Source organism: Lepisosteus oculatus, chromosome 20 (assembly GCF_040954835.1).
Source record: "Lepisosteus oculatus isolate fLepOcu1 chromosome 20, fLepOcu1.hap2, whole genome shotgun sequence".
NCBI lineage: Eukaryota > Metazoa > Chordata > Actinopteri > Semionotiformes > Lepisosteidae > Lepisosteus > Lepisosteus oculatus.
The window spans coordinates 1,390,677-1,415,526 of NC_090715.1; the positions used below are offsets into that span (position 1 = coordinate 1,390,677).

Consider the following 24,850-nt stretch of genomic DNA (forward strand, 5'->3'; position numbering starts at 1 on the left):
AGCAACACCCAACTGTCCCTGTGGGGCCGCCCACTGACCCAGTCAGAGCTCTGAAGGGAAGGTAGCCCCCACACTGGGCCAGATCAGAACCCCAGTGAGAAGCACAGGGCAAAGGTCACCTCTAGCACGCTGTCCCTCACCTTGAACATGAGAATCCCCATTGCTAAAAACACTTCACATTTAGTTTATTGTATAACTTCACAACTTGCAACCCTGTCTATCCACAACATGGCTGAATTTGCGTCCAGTTCCTAATTGTTCATGTTAGTAGGTTGAGTGTTGGTAGGGAATCCCCAGTTCAATGCTGGTGCTGCATCGACCTGGAGGGACAGGACCTGCTTGCTTCATTAACCCTTTAATTAATGGGTCACTTTTTTTAAAACTGTCTTGTCAAAAAAGTTACACTTGTCAAATCCCTGATGGGATTTCATTGGTCACTACAGAAAAAAATAAACCCTGAAAGGTTTCAGAGCTGGAAGCCATTTTAAAAGATGAGGTGTAGTTAAGGGGTTCAGTCCAGTCCCATCTGGATAGAGAACAGAAATGTCTGTTTTTCTGTCAGGGGACGGGGTTGAGGAGTGGCAGCAGCCCAGAGGGATTAGTGGGTGTGCTGACCGTGGGCAGGCACAGTGCTCTGCCCTGGGGCGCGGCTCTGAGGCTGAACAGCCTGCAGCTCATACTGTAGCACCAACAGAACATGAAAAATATGGAGATGATATTTAGCAAACGTGGCACATCTAATTTTTTTACCAGGCCTCAATGTTTTATTTTGGGATAGCTCTTGGATGTTTGAGATCAGAGCACCTGGGTTTTGCTTTATTAAAAAAAAACTCGTAAACTAGCATCTGTGGGAAGAGCAAGTATTTTATACCTATTCGTGACAGTCCCTGTTTTAAACCGTGTTTCATAGTGCAGCCATGTGCTGGCCACACAGCAGAAGTTGAGGACATCCGGGTTTGCAGTTCAAGGGGAGTCTTGGTAGGCATGCAGGTCACATATATTCAGTTAAAACACTTTCAATATTAAATGCCACAGACTGGTGTGAAAAACAGGCATTTTAATAAAAACCATTTGCAGGTGAAGTATGAGAATTCATGCCTACAATGCATCATGGGAAAGAGGTCCCTCCCCTCTCCCTTCACAAGCACAGACCCCCCCCAACACACACACACACACCTGGGAGTTCAGGCCAGGTGCACAAAGCCATTTCCCTGCACGCTCACTGACATCTTTATGGACACTTGACAGCAATGTTCCCTCTTGTCCTGTGGGCGCAAAAATTTCAAGTTGTGCAATTTTTTCCCCCCCCGTGACACAAACTTGTGCGCACTAAATTGAGTGTATGTAAAATTGTAAATCTTATTTTTTGTTAATATAGTAATTCTCATAGAAGCATAGAGATCCAAAAGGCCGGGACAGTGATTCAACGAGCCCAGTCAGAGAGACTGAGAGTCGAGCGAGCTGGAGCAGGGAGGTACGAGCCTTCGGGAGCATAGATATCGAGTTGGGCCTATCGCAGCCAGTCTCGTGGTCCATTAAGCATTTTTTCAATTGACAACCATATTTGTTTAATTATTATCCGATTTTTGGGGAATTTATTTTTTTTGTGCGCAGTTCAATTTCCAATGTGCCGTTGTTTCATAATAGCTCAGAGGGAACATTGCTTGACAGGCAGCCAGCTCTCCCGCCCCCAGCCTCCCACCCTCCTGCACGACACCTGCTGCCCCCCCCCGGAGAGCCTGTGGCTGAACTGGCTGCCATGGGGACCAGCTGGAGAGGGTGGCAGTCTGACAGGTGGGCAGCTGGGCGTGAGTGTGCACTGGAACTGGCAAAAGCTTTGGCAACAGAGAATGATAACATCATGTATACTCACATCTGTGCACAGACGTTGTGTTGGCATGGTCCTGGATTAGTTACCTCACTCAGTCATCTTAAGCTGTTTGCTAGGATGAGTGAGTGCTCAATACTAGGAAGAGGTATTGGTGACGAGCGTAGTTTGCAAATAAAAATACACATTTATTAAACTTTATGATGAACTTATTGGATTTCCTCTGCAAGTTTCAGGCACAGACTGCCACTGCCACTGCTCCTGTAAGTACAGATTGGGGAGCTGCAGAGTAACGGAACCGGTGAAGTCACTCGCCCATGCAGATTAAGCTCTATGGGTGCGGGTTCGAGCCTGGGTCACTTCACTAGCCTGCTACGACCTGGATTCCTCAAGTGGTCGCAGACAATTGCTTGCGTACCACTGAGGGTGGGGTAGGATTATTAGGCAAGAGATATTCTCAGCTCCCCCTGTGGCCTCCTGGGCATTTGCAGGCACATGGTGCTGTGGGTGTGGGCCACACCCCTCCTCCAATCAGAGCTGAACCTCCTGTAGGGGGAGGTGCTTCCTGTGATCTGGGAACAGACAATTGGCCCAAAGGTGGGCTGGGCAGAGGAGTCAGTCTGCACTTCCTCATCCTCCCCCGTGTGCGCTGCAAGTTCAGAGTTTCTAGCCGAGATGTAGAAAACATACAGTTGGGTTTTCCACATCAAGTGACTATATACTGTAACTGGCGATTATAAAGTTTAAGACAAGAATAAGATATAAAAAACACGTATAAAATTTCAATTGCAATTGTTTTATCAGTTCACTTGGTGTTAGTTGACCACAGGCTGGGATAGTACTTGCACGTTGATCGGCACGTATGACATTTTGCAGAGATGCTCAGTAATAGGATAGTAAATGAATTGTAAATGCACAAAATACTACTTAGAGCAAGATTCTGACCCCTCTAGGTAATTTAACTGCTAAAAACATTCTCGCCATCCTTCCATATAACACTAAACCACAAGCTTTAAAAAAAACTGGCAATAGGCAGGAGAGCCCTGGTAGGCCAGCTTGTACCCTGGTGCCCCTCTGGTCAAGAAAGAGAAAATGGCACTACGTCACTGTGGAGCAAAGGGCATGGAGGCAGACAGCTGTCAAACAGAACTGAAAAGCAATGCTGGCGAGGAGGAGACTGTAAACTGCCCACTGACAGAGGTCTCTTGTCCTTCAGGACAGTACCGGGGGATTGTATGTGGAACCAGGAGACACGTCAGAAAAGGCACTAGAGAGAGTTGTTCACACACTTCCTGCAGAAGCACGGCGGGGAGGTGGAAGTGCCGTTATCCGAACAATAAGCAAATGAAATGGTCAGAGCGAAGGCAAACAGCGACACAAACCCACGCACAGACAGACCCAGCGCGTCACGCCGTCCCGTTCTCACGCAGCTGCAGGCTAATCTCGTTATCTTGTTGCAACACCACATGGCTCTCTGCGGCCGGCAGGAATGGGGCAGAGTGCAGTCCGTCAAACAAGGCAGCGACAGATACCAGGGCAGTGAGTCATGGTGCCCCCCGCCCATAGAAACGGCACCTCCAGGACCACAGCTGCGGAAAACAGACGCAGGAGCAGGAGATGGCAGCCTTAACACAAGCCCTGATCTGAGCCCACCGAGCTGAAGAGACAGCCCAGCCAGACTTGGACATAGCCACGACAAAAATGCTGTATACTTCTTAGGGTAAAACAATGTGAACAAAGCAGGTAGCAGCAAACAACTGACCCAAAATATAATATGTAAAAATAATGTGTGCGTTCCCAGTGTTCAGGTGTGTATGGGCACAGCTGCAGTGAGTGTCCCTGACCAGTACAGGGCACATCTGTACCTAGAGTTCCTGAACCGTATAGCAGCACCTGTGTGCTGAGTGCTGCAGGACTCTGAGCTCACGAAAGCTGGGAGTGCCCTAGTTCCCTGCTCCTGTGCAAGACAATATCCACCAGGAAAGGGCAGACGTCTGTTAACAGGTATAATCTTAATTTACAAAAGACTAACAAAACCATAACCCTCAGATCCCAGTATGCAATGTGGGTAACCTGGGGTATGTGTAGAAGAGTAGATCTGGTTCTGTTTTGATTTAATCTTGCACTTCTGTGGGCAGGAAGAGTAGGATGATTCCTGGCAGCTCTTCACATGGGCTCTGAGTTGCAGTGCTCCCTAACGGACAGTAGAGGGCAGGGGTCTGTCAGTCCTGACTGTGCTATGAGTCACAGTGGTAATAAACCCCGAGACCCTGTCTGAGCAGGTATGTGTCAGTTTTAAACTTCTAGCATTTTAGCTGCTTTAGCAGAGCAGCCCAATGTCAACCCCCCTGCAGTAGAGGTAAATACTGTATACAGTAGTGGTGCCTGTCTGGGCCCTTTTCATGTTGTATTTATAGCAGCAGTGTGGTCATCAGGAAGGAGGCAGGTTCCCCAGTGCTCGGACACAGAGCTGCAGTGACCTCTGTCTCGCTGCGCTCATAACTGGGCCTTCACATAAACCCACGTCTTACCAAATAGCCTATATCTTACAATCTCCCTGGGCTTGATGGTTTAGAGGCTGCTGTGCCTGTGCTGACTGCATCAAATGCCTATTTTTAAAACTCACAACCTTCATCAAATTTCTAGAAAACAACTGAAAGGATATGACTGGTGATGTTAAATGAGCGCCGTGTGGATCCCCCCTAGCCTCAGCGCACAGGGGTGCTGCTGTGCTGTGATACCAGGACCGGCTCCATTCAGGTCCAGCAGAACTCCCTGCTGCAAGAGTACCTGTAAACACCCTGTGTCTCCCACCTCCCACTGCTGGCTTCTGATCCAGTCAGCAACGGGTCATTTACTTTAAAATCCACAACTCTCACCCAACTATCATTCCACCAGTGTCCCCACAAGAATCCTAGTTTGGAAAAGTAAAGGCGGGCTGGAGCCATGGAGCCCCACGTGTCCTGCTCCGACTCACATTTCTCAGTCTGGAGTCGTCGGCAGCAGCAGACATCTGCGATCTCTACAGGCAGCCTCTGTCCCCTTGATCAAGAGAGGACTCACAGCTCATGGCCTTGCACAGGTAGGCCCAGTGTTGGTGTTTCAGCCTGAAATGGGTTTAAATGAAAATAAAACAAAAAAAAAATAGAGCCATAGTACCGATATGAAAAATGCAGCTCTGTAAAAGCTTGAAATGTAAACGCTTCAAACCTGATAAAAGAACATAACTCCTACTTTAAAAGAGCAAATTGGCTGGACCGTAGTTCTCCCTAGTGTCTGTGCCCAGTAAGTACTGGAGATGTGCAGTACTGGAGAAATGCACCTGGCACGCTGTATTGCTACTCATGTGCCAGACCTGGAGGAGGCGCAGTGTCCGTCCAGACCACAGAGTATGAGCACATCCAGAGGCACTTGACTGCTTCCCAAGTCCCATAGGCAGGACTGTCCGCTGTTTCACCTACCCTCGTCTTTCCCGTCTCTCCTGGAGTGAGAGTCTGTGATGTTCAAGGCCTGACGCTCCAGTCCCCACACAGGGCCATGTCCGGGCATCAGCTGTGTCAGTGAGACGGGAGGGCGAATCCTGATCATGCTTGGTGAGCTTTCTGCCAGGGGCACAGTCATGCAAAGCAGGAGAGGGAACCCTAGTACCAGTGGGCCGAACTTCAAACACCATCAAGCCAATGTTACATCTGAACCCAGCGTAGAGGGCAGAGGTACCTCAGCAAACCTGAGCACTGCCGTGCATACGCCTGGGAGGAGAAGTCTGTGTGTGAGACTATGAGCAAGCTGAACATAGAATCCTGGATGGGGAGCTCTGTCCCCATGGAAGGCAGACTATCTTCTGCTTCTCGGTCTTCCACGTCTAAATCCGCTCCTCTCCACTCACTTCCCAGGAAAGATGGTGATCTTTCCAGCTTTGGCCAGGGAGCTGATGATCTGGGCTTCATAGTCGGCGTCGTGGACCCCTGTCTTGCGGAACTCACCAGCGTACCGGTTCTGCTCCCAGTAGTGGTGCCAGTTCCCCCGGCTGTCTGCGCCAAAACCGAAAACATTCACCTGGAGAGATGACAGGACAGGGTCAGGAGAAAGCGCAGGGACTTCGGTGTGTGGTCTGATAACGGTGGTCGGGTCAGAGAGGGGTAGAGTCTGAAAAGGGGCTGGGCCAGAGGGGGTGGAGCCTGATAGGGGGTTGAGACAGAAGGGGGCGGGGTCTGACTGTGGGTTGGGTCACACAGGGCGGGGTCAGGCAAAGTGGGCGGGATCAGAGAAGGGTGGAGAAGGGGAAATGTGTAGGTTTTTGGTTTCACCTCGTCACAAACGTGCAACGCGAAGAATAGCACCAGCATGCCGGTGGAGGGATAGCGACCATGGTGCTGAGTCCATCGGTCATGAATGTACTTGAAGAAGGCTGGGTTGTAGATCTGTACCTGGAGACAAAAGGTGCAACGGATGTTTTTTTTAGTTCCTTTTTTACTCAATTTAGTTTAGTTTGTCTTAATTATCACCTCCTAAGATATGTCCAAGGAGTGCTCAGGGTGGCAGGGTTACCTTGTCTTTGTCCACACGAAGGAACTGTTTCACAGGGGCATACGTGCTGCAGAAGGAGAGAGAGTGCAGTTAGCCTATGCAAGCAAACCAGTTTATCTTGTCTGTCCTGTTTGAGCAACCACAGAGAATGTTTTCTTGAGGCCATTCAGAATTTCTTGAACTGTTTTTTAGATTGTTGATGCACAGTTAGGTGGAAGCCCTGCCCCTTTAATTGTGCAAAAGATTATGGGATAAAGGTACACAAAGCTCAGGTGGAGTGACAGAGGAAAAGAACTCTAAAGAACAGTAACCTTTGGACCCGCTGAGCCTGTTGAGCTCTGTGCTCTTCAGCTGGATGTGTTGATATGGACTTTAATCAGGTCACAAAATGTCTGATTCTTGTTGGATATCAGTTGCAGAACATCAACATACTCTGTGTGCAAGTATAATGGTGTTTGTCCTGAGACAAGCCACTCGAGAGCCCTGCCTGTTGTTTAGTTAACTGGAGGCTTCTATCCCTGGAGCTGTCTGATGATTGACAGGCCTGAGGAAACAGTTGATGACTCTCGGCCACAGGGTGTGTGTTCAGTACAGGAGTCACTCACAAGCGGATCTGGCCGGTAGAGAGGGCGCTGGTGATCCACAGCAGGTCCAGGGTCTTGAAGGGCACCAAGACGAAGCTGACGTTGTTGGGCAGGTTCTTGGCGCTCTCGGGGTACATGAAGTGGTGCGTGGTACGGCTGCCCGCGTCCTCCTCGTAGCCCAGCGTGGGCGCCAGGTTAATCCTGCGGAGAGCGGGGCAGGAACACGGACGTGCGCTCAGATCGTCAGCCTACACAGCGATCCGCGGGGCTGCCAGTTCCCTGCGCCCACGCAGACGCCGATCTCCTTGACAGCACAGATCCCTGCTCCCAGAACACAGCACAGGCAGTGTGTGTTTGCACCATCTCCAGAGAGCCTGAGAGAGTTTCTGAGCCCAGGCTGGATATCTGGGGGGCGTGCAACTTGAGGCTTCACTGTAGTATTTAAGAATCAGTGATGTAACATGCTAAAAACCGAAAGCTGTTTGTGAAGAGGCTCTGGGCCCACAGCTCACCTCATGATGAAGTTGTGCCTGTCGATCAGCCTGCCGTAGCCGGCGCCCCGCAGGTTGCCCGAGTTGCCCACCACGGCGCAGCGCTGGCAGCGGGACGGGTCCCAGGAGCCGTAGGGACTCTGCCCCGGGATGACCTGGAACAGCCGCGCCAGGACCTGCTGCACGTTGTGGGGCTTGAACTGGGGCTGGAGCATCTGGGGAGGAAGGAGGGGGAGAGCCGTGAGAGGCCGGGCGGGGTCCGCTGGGCACAGGGCTGTCCGGCAGGCAGCGCGATGCCTTGAGGTACCGTCTGGAAAGGACTTCCTGCCCTTTCTTGCAGCACCGCAGACGTGTTATGTGCTTCCCACCCAACACACTGCGGGAGAAAGTCAGAACTGCACAGGACAGGCGCTCTGCTTCCTTCGCAGAGACAGCTGGGAAACGGAGCGGCACGTCTCCTGGCACGCCGCTGTGGTATTGCCATCCCAGTGTTCCTGGGAGAGCCGGGCAACCCCCCCCCAGTGACAGCCTCCCTGCCAGGGGTCTCGCGAGCCGTCATGAAACGGGAGCAGCTCTGTGGAGTGACCCCTTCCTTACGAGCTGACCGGGAGACGTCCGAAAGGTCACTGCCTAGCCTCAGACCTCCCTGCTCGGGGGGGGCTGTACTGAGTAACAGCAATAACAGAGCTCGTGTGTCAGATCTCCCCTCCCCCTCCACCCTCTCTTCTCTGCTCCAGCGAAAAGACAGAGCCAAAGCTCCACTCGTCAGTTTCCCCAGAGATTCTAACAATAAGCTAATAGAGGAAGAAGGAAGGGAAAATTAAAGATCTGCCTCCCACACAGCCCATCTCGTCTGTGGGAAGCTTCTGCGCTAAAGGACAGAGGGAGAGAAGCAGCCTCTCTCATGCCAGCTACACAAAGCGATTCAGGAAACAGGCCTGCTCGCATCACCAGTAACCCCACAAGTCCAGTTCCGAGGAAGAGGAGGGGAGGAGAAGAGCAGGGTACACTCACCACCCACCAGTAGTAGACATCGGGTGGCAGCTGCATGTTCTCGCGTGTCCACACAGGCGAGATGTCGGGGTCAAAGCTCTCGTCGAACCACTCCGACACCCCCGGGTCGCCCACACAGCTGCGGCAGGCGCACGTTCTTGGCACGGCGCCTCCCGCGTTGCCCAGGCGATGGCTGCCCGTGTAGCTGGGGACCAGCTTGACCCGGTGGGTGTCCTCCCAGCCGGGGGGGTCCAGGTAGGGCAGGCCGGCGCCCCCCCGCAGCGAGAGCGAGAAGAGCAGCGAGGTGAGGAACAGCAGGGCCAGTGAGCCCAGCAGGGCCCACGTGCGCAGAGAGCACCGCATGGCTGCTGCCCCCCGGACCGCGTGCTCCCCCCCCGGCCCCCACCACGGCCTCAGGTCCCCCGGCCTCCTGGCCCTGCTTACCTGACGACCTTTGCCCCCCCCGGTACCCCAGCCTCTAGAGCAGGGCTGTGACACTGACTGGTCGCCCCAATCCCATTCACCGGCTCCTGCCACCTTCCCCAAAGCGCTGTTCCCTCCTGCAGCACGAAGAGCAAAACTGACTGAAAACTTGAACCGCAATGGCTCTAATGGGCTCTCATCCCTCTGTTGTTCTCCTGCCTTGCTTTAAACCTGCTGACTGTCGACGTGCTGTGGCTGAGCTGCAGTCCGGCTGAGCAGAGCTCAATGAGGCGCACCGATCTGTAGCTCGGCCGCCCTCAGCAGGAGTGTCCTGTTTCCTTCGGGGCGCGGCACTCTTTTTTGCTGTACGAGCAGTTGGCACGAGGGCTTGGGCGGGTCCTGGCAGGGCAGAACCACCGCAAGTAAACCCCGGCTTTGAACAGGAGAGCGCCCCTGACAGGTGGGAGCCGGCTCAGGACCAGCAGTGGAAAGTCATTGGCTCCATGTCGCAGTCTGTAGTCCACCCTGCCCCTCCTCCTCGTACCCTGGGTTTCTGTCGGCGCTCTGTATTAGTTGTCATCCATCGCTTCACAGAAGGATGGCAGCAAAGCCAAGCCAGGCAGCAGGACACTTGCACAGCAGCCCCCTCGTGGTTACAGGGTGACAGTCTCTACAGGATCTGCAGGCCTGCGTCTGTCCGGACTCCATCCTCATCTCCGTTCGGCTCTTGTCCTAGTCCAGTGTCTCCTGGCCACGTCTCAGCAGCTGGCGGAGGTTGGGGGCAGGGAGGGCGTCAGACACTCAGAATGCTCCTCTCCATCAGAGACCCCGGCCAATGCCAGGAGGCTGCACTTCCAAGACAAACGTCATTCGAAAGGAAGAGGAAAGCACGTGGCGTCTTTTGTGTTTGGTTGATCTCTGTCCTCTGTGTTTGCTTAGAGTTGAAAAGGGCAACGACGCTCACAGTCATAAGAAGAGTCACAATGAAACCATACAGGTGCTTTTCAGTCTGTGTTTACAGAGCACACACAACAATCACCAGCGCATGAAACTGAAGTAAAAGATGATATCCATGTCCAAAATGCTTGATGAATGTAAAAGAAGGCAATAAGTTCCAATAAGCCGATTAGTCTCAATGACTCTCTTCCTCTGTCAGGCAGTGTCCTGGCCAGGGCAGAGGTCAGCGCCGGTGCCCCTGGGACAGCCCAGGGGGAAATCGCTGAAAGAGCAGCAGTCCCACAGCACGAGGACCCGCTGTGTGCTGTGAAACCAGCCGCTGGGCGTTAAATGAAAGTAGAGGAGGTAAGCGCGAGGCAGTGGGGAGTGAGGAATGAGATCAGATACTCTCTTGCACGTCTTCTTGCATGCCCGGTCTTTCCTGTTGTACTTCTGCAAGCTGGCTGGCCTCACGCCGAGTGAGACTCTTACTGTATCCGGGACAGAGTCTGTGTCTTCCACCCCTTCCCTGTATCCGGGACAGAGTCTGTCTCTTCCACCTCTTCCCTGTATCCCGGGACAGAGTCTGTCTCTTCCACCCCTTCCCTGTATCCGGGACAGAGTCTGTCTCTTCCACCTCTTCCCTGTATCCCGTGACAGATTCCAACCCTGCTCCTTTCGTGCTCAGGAACACGACCCAGGCTGTCAGACAGGGAGAGAAGAGAGGTTAACAGGAACAGTGGAACAGTCACATTCACCCTGAGCCGCAAGACCAGTTAAGAGCCAGTCAATTCAGGACCTCACTGCACCGCACTGGAGGCTTTTCAGACTTCACCTGCAGCAGGCTCTGTCACGATTGTAGTCCCTCCCCCTCTGGCTCGTTCGCTTTTTAGTTGATTGTGTGCACCTGCCACCTGTTCCAGCCTCCCTACAAAAGCCAGACGCTCACTCTGTTCCGGGCTCTGCATTGTCACCGAGTCGCCCTACATCCATTCGCCTCCTAGGTGTCCCGAACCAGCCGAGCCCGGGACCTGGAGCGCCTGGTTCTGTTCCCACTTTCTTCCCCCCGACCCTTCGCCAGATCCCGCTCCGGTTTTTAACTTTGTCATGTCTGTCTCCGACCCCTCGCCGGATTCCGCTTCGGCTTTTCACTTTGTTTTGTTCGTCTTGGATTTATCACCCGGCTCTGGACCTTCGCCTGCACTGGACTTCCATTTGGACTCCATTTTGGACTGTTCGCCTGGACCACGCCCCTCGGAGCACCTTTGTCACGCCCCCCCACTCGGTTCCTCTACCAGCCCAGTTCCTCGTCTCCCCCCTGTGTGTTCACTCCCTTCCAGATTGTGTCGTCTGCATAGGGTCCTAAAAGACGCTTCGTAACATGCTCTAGTTCAAACAGCATAAATGAATCAGAAAAGTACATATTTCATATATTAAACAGTGCTTATCTAAGCATATTTACTCAAATCAGGTCAGTCAACAGGTCTCTGCTACTCAGCAACTGAGGTCTGCTGTGCGCCGAGAGCCTGATTTGGCTTTGCCTGCAGGAAGTTGTTGTCAAAGACAAAGGCAGAGTGTTTTCCAACACTCTGCAGGCAGTCCTTGCACACCTGGGCTGGAGGGCAGGAACACACTGCCTGGGCTTAATTTTCCAAAGGTTTTTTACTGAACAAATATCAAATGCTGACACTTGGTAGACCAGGGAAAGGCAGGGAACTTGCAAATGAGTTAGCAGAGTCTGTAGGAAATGCCCCAAGGTATTTTTAAGAAAGAAAGCCTCTGTTAAAAGCAGCGGGTTTCTTTCTTGCACAAAATCACAGGCAGAGGGACGAGGGATGAAAGACAAAAGTGACAAAAGTGAAGCGTAGCAGAGCCAGCCCTGTGCATGAGATAGCAGAGTTGTGATGCTGAGGCACAGAACCGCTTCTGCGCAGGCCCCACCAGAGAGGCTGTGACTGATCACATGTGTGGGTGTGCTGCTGGTGCTCACTTACTTTCCCATTCTGTGCAATCAGAAGGCTGGGTGTTTTTTACAGTCATCTTTTTTTAACACTGTCAAATCGCCTGCACTCAAAAGTGATGGAAGGTGGAATTAGTGAGGAGGAGACGGACACTCAGCCACTGTCCCCAGCAGAGCCAGCAGACTGAGAGCTGCGGAGTGGCTGGTGGTGAGAGGTGACCACTTATCAGAAAGGCTCCTGAAGAAGCTGATCTAGCTGGAAGCTGCCTCAGGAGAGACATCCTGTCACTCAGTGTCCGGACTGCCCTGTCAGGTACAGTGTGTGACTCACACCGACCCCGGTGTCCGGACTGCCCCGTCAGGTACAGACTCACACCGCCCCCGGTGTCCGGACTGCCCCGTCAGGTACAGACTCACACCGACCCCGGTGTCCGGACTGCCCCGTCAGGTACGGTGTGCGACTCACACCGCCCCCGGTGTCCGGACTGCCCCGTCAGGTACAGACTCACACCGACCCCGGTGTCCGGACTGCCCCGTCAGGTACAGACTCACACCGCCCCCGGTGTCCGGACTGCCCCGTCAGGTACAGACTCACACCGACCCCGGTGTCCGGACTGCCCCGTCAGGTACAGACTCACACCGACCCCGGTGTCCGGACTGCCCCGTCAGGTACAGACTCACACCGACCCCGGTGTCCGGACTGCCCCGTCAGGTACAGACTCACACCGCCCCCGGTGTCCGGACTGCCCCGTCAGGTACAGACTCACACCGCCCCCGGTGTCCGGACTGCCCCGTCAGGTACAGACTCACACCGACCCCGGTGTCCGGACTGCCCCGTCAGGTACAGACTCACACCGACCCCGGTGTCCGGACTGCCCCGTCAGGTACAGACTCACACCGCCCCCGGTGTCCGGACTGCCCCGTCAGGTACAGACTCACACCGCCCCCGGTGTCCGGACTGCCCCGTCAGGTACAGACTCACACCGCCCCCGGTGTCCGGACTGCCCCGTCAGGTACAGACTCACACCGACCCCGGTGTCCGGACTGCCCCGTCAGGTACAGACTCACACCGACCCCGGTGTCCGGACTGCCCCGTCAGGTACAGACTCACACCGACCCCGGTGTCCGGACTGCCCCGTCAGGTACAGACTCACACCGACCCCGGTGTCCGGACTGCCCCGTCAGGTACGGTCTGTGACTCACACCGACCCCGGTGTCCGGACTGCCCCGTCAGGTACAGACTCACACCGACCCCGGTGTCCGGACTGCCCCGTCAGGTACGGTCTGTGACTCACACCGACCCCGGTGTCCGGACTGCCCCGTCAGGTACAGACTCACACCGACCCCGGTGTCCGGACTGCCCCGTCAGGTACAGACTCACACCGACCCCGGTGTCCGGACTGCCCCGTCAGGTACAGTGTGCGACTCACACCGACCCCGGTGTCCGGACTGCCCCGTCAGGTACAGACTCACACCGACCCCGGTGTCCGGACTGCCCCGTCAGGTACAGACTCACACCGACCCCGGTGTCCGGACTGCCCCGTCAGGTACAGACTCACACCGACCCCGGTGTCCGGACTGCCCCGTCAGGTACAGACTCACACCGCCCCCGGTGTCCGGACTGCCCCGTCAGGTACAGACTCACACCGACCCCGGTGTCCGGACTGCCCCGTCAGGTACAGACTCACACCGACCCCGGTGTCCGGACTGCCCCGTCAGGTACAGACTCACACCGACCCCGGTGTCCGGACTGCCCCGTCAGGTACAGACTCACACCGACCCCGGTGTCCGGACTGCCCCGTCAGGTACGGTGTGCGACTCAGACCGACCCCGGTGTCCGGACTGCCCCGTCAGGTACAGACTCACACCGACCCCGGTGTCCGGACTGCCCCGTCAGGTACAGACTCAGACCGACCCCGGTGTCCGGACTGCCCCGTCAGGTACAGACTCACACCGACCCCGGTGTCCGGACTGCCCCGTCAGGTACAGACTCACACCGACCCCGGTGTCCGGACTGCCCCGTCAGGTACAGACTCACACCGACCCCGGTGTCCGGACTGCCCCGTCAGGTACAGACTCACACCGACCCCGGTGTCCGGACTGCCCCGTCAGGTACAGACTCACACCGACCCCGGTGTCCGGACTGCCCCTTCAGGTACAGACTCACACCGACCCCGGTGTCCCGACTGCCCCGTCAGGTACAGACTCACACCGACCCCGGTGTCCGGACTGCCCCTTCAGGTACAGACTCACACCGACCCCGGTGTCCGGACTGCCCTGTCAGGTACAGACTCACACCGACCCCGGTGTCCGGACTGCCCCTTCAGGTACAGACTCACACCGACCCCGGTGTCCGGACTGCCCCGTCAGGTACGGTGTGCGACTCAGACCGACCCCGGTGTCCGGACTGCCCCTTCAGGTACAGACTCACACCGACCCCGGTGTCCGGACTGCCCCGTCAGGTACAGACTCACACCGACCCCGGTGTCCGGACTGCCCCGTCAGGTACAGACTCACACCGACCCCGGTGTCCGGACTGCCCCGTCAGGTACGGTCTGTGACTCACACCGACCCCGGTGTCCGGACTGCCCCTTCAGGTACAGACTCACACCGACCCCGGTGTCCGGACTGCCCCGTCAGGTACAGACTCACACCGACCCCGGTGTCCGGACTGCCCTGTCAGGTACAGACTCACACCGACCCCGGTGTCCGGACTGCCCCGTCAGGTACAGACTCACACCGACCCCGGTGTCCGGACTGCCCTGTCATGTGATTCGTACCACAGCTCTGTTCGGGCGGCTGAAGAGCCTGCAGGGAGCTGCTGCTGAGGAGAGAAGGGGTCTCTGTTTCCAGGGAAACGCAGCAGCGCTCCTCTCTGCTGTGGGATTATGAGAGACACAGCCAGGCATGGCAAGCACAGCCTCCGAGCAGGAACTCCTAGGGCAATCTAATAACAGTAAGTGGTTTTCAATAGAGAAGCAGGATGTGGATTAATCTGATTGATCTGATTGAATCCTTTAATGGATTCAATTTTTAAGCTTGGCGCATTAAAGGTTATTTACTTTACGCACAGGAACAAATTATTTTCAGATTTCAAAATGACAGTTTGTGATATCGATACTTCTTTATTGAAATTTATGCTAATTATTTTTAGCTGACATAAAAAAATGTTGACTTTTTTTCTTTGGAGCATTGGTGTTAAACTACATCCCAACTAAGGACACACCCCAACATAATTAATTATGCAAAAGTAATGCATACAATATGAAGAAATATCTCAAGTATGCAATTAAAGTAATTGATCATTTGCATATGGGCACCATGTTGGTGTTTGTGGTTAGCATTGCTGTCTAGCAGTGCTGGGGCTCTGGGTTCAATTCTGGACCTGGGGTGCTGTCTGTGTGGAGTTTGCATGTTCTCCATGTGTTTGCGTAGGTTTCCTCCAGGTGCTCTGGTTTCTTCCCACAGTCCAAAAACATACTGGTGGGTTAATTGGCCTTGGGTGGGTGTGTGTGTGTCTGTGTGTGCCCTGCGATGGACTGGCACCCAGTCCAGGGTGTACCCTGCCTTGTGCCTGTTGCTTTCCAGAATAGGCTCTGGCTCTCCTGCAACCCTGAGTTGGAAGAAAAGATATGAAATAGATTGAACAGACTATTTACATTTTCCCCATTTTTTGGTATTTAGATATTACTTCTGGAAGCATTTAATCCGACCGGCCTGGCCAAGCGGCTGCTCTCCGTCTCTGGAGAATCTGAGTCATCTGCTGCCTGAGCCGGGAAGCCCGATGGGCAGCCAACCACCTCGCCCGCCGTCCAGGGCGCAGCTGTAATTAACACAGCAATTAGCACGTCGGCAGCCCAGCAGAGCACCACGCCCCCCCCCCGCCCCCCTCGCACCTGCACCCCTCCACCACCCGCAGGGCGGAGCGAACCCCGGTCCCCGTTACTCTCCACAAAGCCCACCCTGGCTTACTAATTCACATTCTCTAAAACGTTACTGTACTGCAGTAACGATGCAAATTCAAACAGGACTGAATCACCACAGCCTGCAGTACTACCATATCTCCTACTGCTCTAGAAGTGTTTTGTGTAACCAATGGCAATCCTTTTGTGTGGCAGAGGAATATCTGATCCTCTGGTCTACAAAGTGCCATCTGTTGTCTAATTTCCAAGAAGCTGCTGTCTCATAGTCTGAGGCACTTGCTCTGTTTAAAATGTTACAAAAGTGCCACTACATTCTGCCAGCTGCTGTGTGAGGTGTGCATGCCTTCTGCTCCCGGCTCAAGGAGCTGAGCTGGAGCTGTGAGGGTTCTGTCTGCAGCCTGTTTTCGCCATGGTGTGCTGCTGCCGAGACCATGCAGTTCTGTGGCTCTGGATTTACTGCATATAGCTCTCCGGGGGTGGAATCTTCTACTCCCTGGACGCCGACAGCCTGTCTTCCGCCTGAGTCTGCAAGTCGCTTCTGCACCCGGGCTGTGGGGCTGTGTGATTGCAAGGCAGGTTCGTAATGAGTACCCCCGCTGACTGAGAGCCATGAGCAACCTCTGGGCAAACTATGAGCAATAGGTCTCATGTTCCCTCCTGCTGCTGCTGGGGTTTTGATTAGCCAGGCTGCATGACTAAGACCTGCCGGCCCGCTGATGATGGAATGCTGGGACTGGTGTGAGCTGTCGTTTACGTGCAGGATAGCACACTTGTGCTCCTCACAACAACCAGTAAGAAACAGCACTGGTGCCCACTGAAAGCCATGACGTCCACATACCCACCGGTGTTTGTTTTGGCAGCTGAGCCACGATCGTTTCACTGCATGTGTGCGTGGCACTTAGCGCCATTGCCTGGATAGACATTGTAACTGCAACCAGGATATAAAGTTTCACCTACATCTCTTAAAGACTCTCAGCTCTGGCAGGCCCACACTGCAGAGTTCAATCCGTAACTCAGAGGAAGAATGAGAACAGCAACAAAAAAGTGACGAACGCTAAAAGAAAGTCAGTCAGCTTGCATTTCTCTTCTTTTCAATAGGATGTGGCAGAGCTGCTGAACATCTGACATTTTCTCCTCTGGTAGCACAGCGTGCATGTTCAGACAGGACAATATAATCCAGAAAGGCTCCAGCCTCAGGCCACTTCTCACCGAGCAGTCCCTGGGAACACACGCCCCCCTCTTGGCTGTCTTCGTGTGTCTGCTAGGTTTCACTGGGGATCTCCCTGAGCCGCTGAGCTTTCAAGGGGTGTCTGGGTACCACAGGACAACATACTATTTACAGGAATGGTCAGTCATCCTTTCATCCCAAAGCTCTATATAAATAGGAGGGGAGACTACGTCTTCCACCCTGAGGTCCAGCCCCCATCTTGCTGATGTACAGCAGCCCCGCTGCACAGATCAGTGGGAGGAGAGAGAAACTGCTGCACCAACCGAATTAAGGGGGAACATTGGGGAGGCAAGATTATTCGAGCCCAGAGTGGTGTTAAGCCAGGAATTTGCGGTTATAGGCCAGCAGCCATATCACTCTGCAACTCACAACTGGCAGCCCACTGAAGCTAAGCAGGTGTGAGCCTGGTCAGTACCTGGATGGGAGACCTCATGGGGAAAAAAATAAAGTTGCTGCTGGAAGAGGTGTTAGCGAGACCAGCAGGGGGCGCTCACTCTGTGGTCCATGTGGGTCCTAATGCCCCAGTATAGTGACGGGGACACTATACTGTAAACAGGCGCCTTTCCCATTGGCCCTTAGCAATCATGGCCTCCTAATAATCCCCATCTATGAATTTACTCTGCTCTCCTCCCCACTGATAGCTGATGTGTGGTGAGTGTTCTGGCGCACTATGGTTGCCGTCGCACAATGCTGCACATTGGTGGTGGTGGTGGAGGGGATCCCCATTACCTGTGAAGCGTGTCCAGAAAAGCGCTATATAAGTGTAAGCAATTAGTATTATTATAATGTCTCCCTACACTTAGAAATAGTGCCCTGGCCTCTTTAATGACCAAGTGGTCAGGACCTCGGTGTAGTGTCTCCACTGGAAGGCACCCCTACAGCTCAGTATCTCTGATCTCCTCACTGGGTCATTGGTTTAGAAATTCTGCTCCAGTGGGGACGACCTACTGGTCCACCAACACCACCTACAGCAGCAGCCTCCTCTTTCAAGGATGTCGCCCATCCCGGTATTGACCAGGATCCGCCTTGCTTACCTTTCCGAGACCCGGGCTTCGTGTCGTAGCTGGTAAGGCGGTACACAAAGCAAATGCCAACTCAGTCAGATCCGGGGACCTGCGATGCCACAGTGGCACAGAGTCTCAGGCCTCCCTCGGCAGCGTTTGACTCCGACTGCTGACACTGAGCCAACCGGAGCAGCACGCAGCAGAGATAGACAGGAAGCAGGAAGCGTTTATTTGCCTACAGCTCCTTAAGCCTTAGCAAAACTAATGTGTCTCCTGCTCTGTCAAACCAGGCTGTCGGAGGTTAATAACCAGGGTTAAGACTTTGACTCTGGTGAATTTCTTCTTGTCTTTAAGGGGGGTACAGGCTCCTCTTAAAACTCACTTTCAGCACATGCTGGCAAGACTTCACACGAAGATGAAAGATACTCTAGGGGAGCAGGTCACAGTTTAATTCTGTTACCTGAAGCACGGGAAAAATGGATATCTCTGACATTTCAAACGCTGTTAACAGTTTTAATCTAGATAAAGGCTCTCTCAGCACAAAACAAATGGAAATTAGCCCTGACCCTCCTGCTGTGTTTGTGAGATGGAAGACACCATGGGCACAAACACACACACACCGACACTGATATGCACACAGACACCAGAAACACACTAGCAAAACAAACCACAGGAGTGCAGTGACTAACTCCAAACAGCCAAATGAAAGCACACAGACACACACATGCCCAGATCATCCCTTGCACTACAGAGGACACAGCTGGCCTGCCAGATGTTCCTGCAGCAGAAGGGGATGGGGGTGTGTGAATCTGCTCGCAGGGAACACCCCCCATCCCCCACTGCACGCGGCCCCCCTCCCTGTCCCCTGCGTATCTGCACTGCCTGAGCAGACAGGACCCCATTCATCTCCATCCCAGTCATCAGCCCCCATTGAGGAGAACTGATGGGGGAGGAGCAGCTGTCCCTCGGCACAGCGGGGAGATCGATCCCCTGGCCCTGCACACGGATGGCTTTGGGCTGGGCAGCAAGCAGAGGCAAAGGGGCGAGGAATCACGGTTTGAGCAGGAGCTCACTGCAGGTGCCCCCGCTCGACAGGACAGAGCGTGTGGACAGGGACACGGAGCACAGACTTGAACTTGAACTTGAACTTGAACTTTATTGCCATATGTAACCGGTACTGGTACAATGGAATTCTTACTTACAGAAAGTCTCTCGATTATAAAACAAGTGTAAAAAACAAAACAAAGTGCAAACAGTGCATCAAGACAATGTACAAACAAACAATAGACAATGTGCAAGTAAACATGCAGACAGTTTGAATGTAAACAATACAGACGTGTAAACAATGACTGGAGACGTACAATTAATAAATTACAATGAGGTAGATGGTGATGGTGTAGGTGTGGTCCGAGGGGGATGGCTAAATGTGTTCGCCAGTCTCACTGCTTGTGGATAGAAGCTATTGAAGAATCTAGTGGTAAGTGTCCGTATGCTCTTATATCTCTTGCCTGAGGGCAGTGGGGTGAAGAGCTCATGCCCTGGGTGGTGACTGTCCTCTGTGATGGCCAGAATTCTACCACGGCAGCGGTCCTCATAGAGCTGTTTAATCTCGGTGAGACCGCAGCCGACAAGGACAGAGACACGGAGAGGTGACAGGGACACAGAGAGGGACAGGGACAGGGAGCACAGACAAGGACAGAGACACGGAGAGGTGACAGGGACAGGGACAGGAACACGGAGAGGTGACAGGGACAGGGAGCACAGACAAGGACAGAGACACGAAGAGGTGACAGGGACATGGATAGAGACAGAGAGCACAGACGGGGACAGAGAGCACAGATGGGGACAGGAAGAACTGACAGGGATATGGACAGAGACAGAGACAAGGACAGTGCTGACAGACATATGGACAGAGACGGGGACAGAGAGCACCGATAGGGAAAGCGACAGAGACTGATATAATAATAATAATAATTCCTTACATTTCTATAGTGCTTTTCTGGACACTCCACTCAAAGTGCTTCACAGGTAATGGGAACTCCCCACTACCACCAGTGTGCAGCCCCACCTGGCTGATGTGACGGCAGCCATAGTGCACCAGTACGCTCCCCACACACCAGCTCTCAGTGGGGAGGAGAACAGAGTAATGAAGCCAGTTCATAGAGGGGGATAATAAGGAGGCCATGATTGGTAAGGGCCAATGGGAAATTTGGCCAGGACCCCGGGGTTACACCCCTACTCTTCTCAAGAAACAACCTGGGATTTTTAATGACCACAGAGAGTCAGGACCTTGGTTTTATGTCTCATCTGAAGTACGGCGCCTTTATTACAGTATAGTGTACCCGTCAATATGCTGGGGTATAAGGACTCACACAGACTGCAGAGTGAGCGCCCCCTGCTGGCCCCACTAACACCTCTTCCAGCAGCAACTTTAGTTTTTCCTACGAGGTCTCCCATCCAGGTACTGACCAGGCTCACACTGCTGAGCTTCAGTGGGCTAAAAGGCGTGAGTTGCAGGGAGATTCAGCTTTTGGTAGGCAGCGCTGATAGCGATATGGACAAAGACGGGGACAGAGAGTACAGACAGAGACAGAGGCAAGGACAAGGAGAGCTAACAGGGACAGTCAGGCTTTTATACACCTGCAGTCTCCTATAGAAACATCCCCGGGGGAGCAGTAAAAAAGCCAAATGCTGACTTTAAAAACTGGATCCAGGCTCATAAAGACCGACCTCATGCGAGTTAACTCAAAATAAGGTCAAAAGGCTGAAGTGCTCAGTTCCAGTGTGGTGCATAAACAACGCTGAAAAGGTTTGATTTGAGCTGGAAAGGGAGTCCGCCCCAATGAGTCAACGCCTCCTGCCAAGATTTCATCACGCAAACCCTTGCTGAAATACTCCCGAAACGAAAGGCTAATCTGCCAGCGCTAGCACAGGCCTCCATATCGTGCCAGCAAAGTGTCACAGTTTCCTCTCCGCTGGGCACTGCGTGCCCGCAGCCTGACCGGCGCGGGCAGTTTACCAGTCTGGGGAAGCTGAGCGCATGGGAACACAGGCGGCTTGTTTAATCACAACGGCCTTTTCCCGTTGCCCAGAGCTTTTTTGGTGACACCATCACGACAAGTCAGTCTTCACTGCGCGAGACTGAAAAACTGTGGGGTGAGGGTGGCTTGTGTGATCGTTTTCCACATTTCTGTTTTCTGCACCATCCTCCACAGTGTGGAGAAAAACCCTTCCGAGGACAAGATTAATCAATTTTTTACGAGTTCTTTAGCAAATCCACTGGCGCCAGGTACCTCTGCAGGGCCCACCCACTGCTGTGTAAAAATACCTTCTCTTACAGAGGTTTATGTAACACAGCTTCTCAGGAGGGAGGGGAGGGGTTGTCTCGCCAGCTGTGCCTCACTGTCCATGACATAAGCAAGACCCCCCCTTCGACAGCAGCCTGACCCTCGTCTGCTTTCACACAGGCCCTGCTGCACACCGCGCCCCCTGAAGCCCTCTGTGTGTTAACACTTACACCCAGAGCCGCTTACAGCCCCGGCCACCGAAACACCAGAGCCTGCAGCAGGTAAGACCTGGGCCGGCTCAAAATGCTGTGGAGTGGGAGTTTCGGTTACCACACAGGCGGGGACGCCTGACCCTCACAGCCGATCCCAAACCCCCCGAGAGCTCACTGGGGCAGGGCCTGTCCAGCACCTCGAGTCACAAAAACATCATTTTCAACACTCTTGCGCAAATGCCATGGAAAACCGAAGAGAGGAAGTATCTAACTGCAGTATTCGCTCCGAGTGAAATCAGGTTTCGGTTAGGTGCAACGCAAAGCTTGGCTATTTAGATGACCACAGCATTAAGGATGTGGTACCAGTGCAAGCAGAACCGTTTTCACTGGCTGTAGGCCAGGGACAGAACCTGCAGAACTGACACAGGATACTTTGTGCTCAGAAAAAATGTAACAAAGTGATATAGATAGAAAATAGATAGGCAACTCCTTTAATCAATATGTCTGTTATAGAGACAGGAAGCAGCTGTAACAAAGCTCCATGCACTGGTCAGTCTTCATTCCTCTCGCCCTGGTCAGACAAGAGTCGAGTAATGATCCAGCCCCTGCAGGTTGTATGAACCTTCTCAGTCAAACACAGCTGCTGTAGACAAATTGGTTTAGAAAGTAACAAGGCTGAGCTCCCACAGCTGAGATCTTTGAATTGATCGAGTTTGGGTTTATAAGTCTTGCAGGAGGGTACAAAAGGCAGTTCTTAAGGAACTGTAACTTTATTACCCTTTTGTATCCAGAAGGGCAGTTATTTTGCTCCTGTGCCAAGCCTCTGGGCTGCTTAACGGTCACAGCTGCCTAGTGACCTCATTTCCTGTCACCTGACAGGTGTCCCGTCGGCAGTTGAGACCTCAGCTCCGTCAGGGCACAGGTCACTGCACTGAGAAGACCTGAGGTCCTTCACGATGCGCTTGTGTACAGGCTTCAAAATAATGAAAACACGTCCGCCCACACAGAATACTGAAAGAGAGCCTCAAACCATTTAGTACTTTGTACTGTAAATACCGGTTTTGCGAGAATTCAGAACGGTGTGTTGTCAATTTCAAATGCACTGATTTCATCGGTTCTCTAAGTAACGGTGAGCGAAATACAGTACACACAACTGCAGTCCTATATATAACATATGTATTACCCTTTCTGCAATGTGCTGCTCCAGTTTTGCCTCTTCCTGAGCGAGCTCTGTAAGCGCACTTTATCATGCACTGCGTAGGGACTTGTGTGTGTCCAGTGATGGTTATACAAACAAAACGAAAGAAAAGGTTTGTAACGCTTGGCTCCTCAGCTGCAAAGCATCATTCAGCAAAGATCTAAGACCAGCAACCTCCAGGAAACGTCAGCACGAATCTTTAAGATACAAGAAAACTTCACGTCCCGTCTGCTAAGAGTTACAGCCACAGGTGCTCTTAAATCACTCCGCAGTCCTTGGTTTATCGGGCACATAGACGAGCCAAACGGTTTTACTGGAGAAAAGAGAGAGTGAAGGAGACATCAGCCCCCTGTATTACCGAAGAGAAGCCTCGTCTCCTGTTTTTCTCCCGGTGATGAAAACCCGCTCCTGTATTTCCAGCACCGTGCCGGCTCACCCAGCTGAGCGAACCCCCCGAATTCACATATCGAGGTGCTTTCATTTTCTGGGGCTAGCGGCTCTTGTGACTGTTTTTGGAGGAACAGAGGCACACACCAGCTTTGCAAAGCCATTTTCCCAGCTTATTACATCTCCATCGTTCCCATCTCTGGTGTCTATTGGCAACATCCCCACCTCGGTGGGTGGCATTATGGACAGGGATCGAACCCGGAATGAGTAAGACATGAACACACGGTATCCCCCCCCACCCCCACATACACACACACCACACACACAACACGTACGCACACATCTTTTTGTTTTTACAAAAGCAGACCACCAGCACAAGAACATTACCGTGGTGCGCAAAACCTGTGGCAGAGCCCCCATTAGCACCAGTTCCCCCGACAAATCTGCGGGTCCCCAAATTCGTGCCTTCTACCCTCGCTTCCTGCCGCGATATCCCTACTCTGCCCACAGTGTTTTTTTTTTAAGTGGAAATCCTAGCAGATGCACCCCTACCTCACTGATCCCCCGATGAGTCCCGTTCTTCCCAACTCCCAGGAACGTCTTTTTTTCCCTGTTTAGTATCGGCGAGCTGCCCGCTCGGAAAAAAAAATGCCCCTATTGGAGCGTGAGGGGTGTGCATCGCATTGCTGCGGCTGCTACTCCATAATAAAATTATCCGTGCTCGGAGAGTGAGTCTATACACGCACACACTGACAAATCTTCTTTTTCAGTCCGATATTGCAACGAGAGGTAGAGGGGCTTCGCTGAGAATCGCAAATTCGGCCATGGAGGGGTTGTGCGGAGAGAATCCAGATGTGGTGGGAATTTCGGTCTCTCGCTTCCTGTCTCTTTCTGTCTCTGTCTTTCAAATCCGGATTTGTGCTTTATCCTCTGCCCCTGGTACAGTGGGATTAGCCCCCGTCTCCGAGCCTCTAACCCTGCCCAGTCTCCTACGTCTGTGACACCCCCTTAAACAAGAAGAGACCCTCGGGTACCTCAAGCTTTTAAGCGGCTCTTTGGGTGTTGTAGTCCTTTTCACTCTCCCGCCCCCGTAAACTTCACTTTAATGCGAAAAGAGAAAACTACATCGTAAGGGACACAATCCGGGTCAGTGTGGACTGGTGGTATGGGTTTGCGGGTATTGTAGTTCACAATTCACCGCAAGCCGAAACAGCTCCACTCAAGGACAGCGGGATACTACAACCCCCAGCAGGCACTGGGAGAGACCGAGGCGTGAGGGTCTGCAGTCGGGGCTGCCTCCCGACAGCAGGCATGCGCGCTTTCACTGGCAACTATCAGTATCGCTGGTCGGTCTCGAAATAATTTATGGAGGACACTTTAAAACCAGGTGTATAAAAGAAGGCGATTTAAGCATGGTTATATATATATTCATATTCAAGTTCAAAGAGCTTTATCGGCACTACCGATTAATTACAGTGTTGCCAAAACAAATACAATTAACAACATTTACATGTGCTGCGCAATCATATAATTTTACATTTACATACATATCTGTTCCTCAGGCTGGGACAGGAGATCACACACTGTATTATTATTATTGAGAGACAGGCTCACTGTCTGTTCCTCAGGCTGGGACAGGAGATCACACACTGTATTATTAGAGAAAGGATCACTGTTCCTCAGGCTGGGACAGAAGATCACACACTGTATTATTAGAGACAGGCTCACTGTTCCTCAGGCTGGGACAGGAGATCACACACTGTATTATTAGAGACGGGATCACTGTTCCTCAGGCTGGGACAGAAGATCACACACTGTATTATTAGAGACGGGATCACTGTTCCTCAGGCTGGGACAGGAGATCACACA

At 53.0% G+C, this 24,850-nt stretch overlaps 1 protein-coding gene across 2 annotated transcripts; it reads right to left on the reverse strand.

The window, feature by feature from the left end:
* Window positions 1–1,037: 1,037 nt before the first annotated feature.
* Window positions 1,038–24,056, reverse strand: st3gal2 (ST3 beta-galactoside alpha-2,3-sialyltransferase 2). 2 transcript variants are annotated; one of them, XM_069181356.1, is made up of 8 exons: window positions 23,534–24,056; window positions 10,382–10,484; window positions 8,445–10,342; window positions 7,452–7,645; window positions 6,961–7,140; window positions 6,377–6,422; window positions 6,136–6,255; window positions 1,038–5,884 (listed from the first exon to the last, which is right to left on the reverse strand). In XM_069181356.1, exons 3-8 carry the CDS (start codon window positions 8,784–8,786, stop codon window positions 5,711–5,713), a joined length of 1,056 nt encoding a protein of 351 aa, XP_069037457.1. In that variant the 5' UTR covers window positions 8,787–10,342; window positions 10,382–10,484; window positions 23,534–24,056; the 3' UTR covers window positions 1,038–5,710. The 2 variants fall into 2 exon arrangements, with proteins under 2 accessions (XP_069037457.1, XP_069037456.1); XM_069181355.1 differs by having other exon boundaries at window positions 8,445–10,484.
* Window positions 24,057–24,850: the final 794 nt, after the last annotated feature.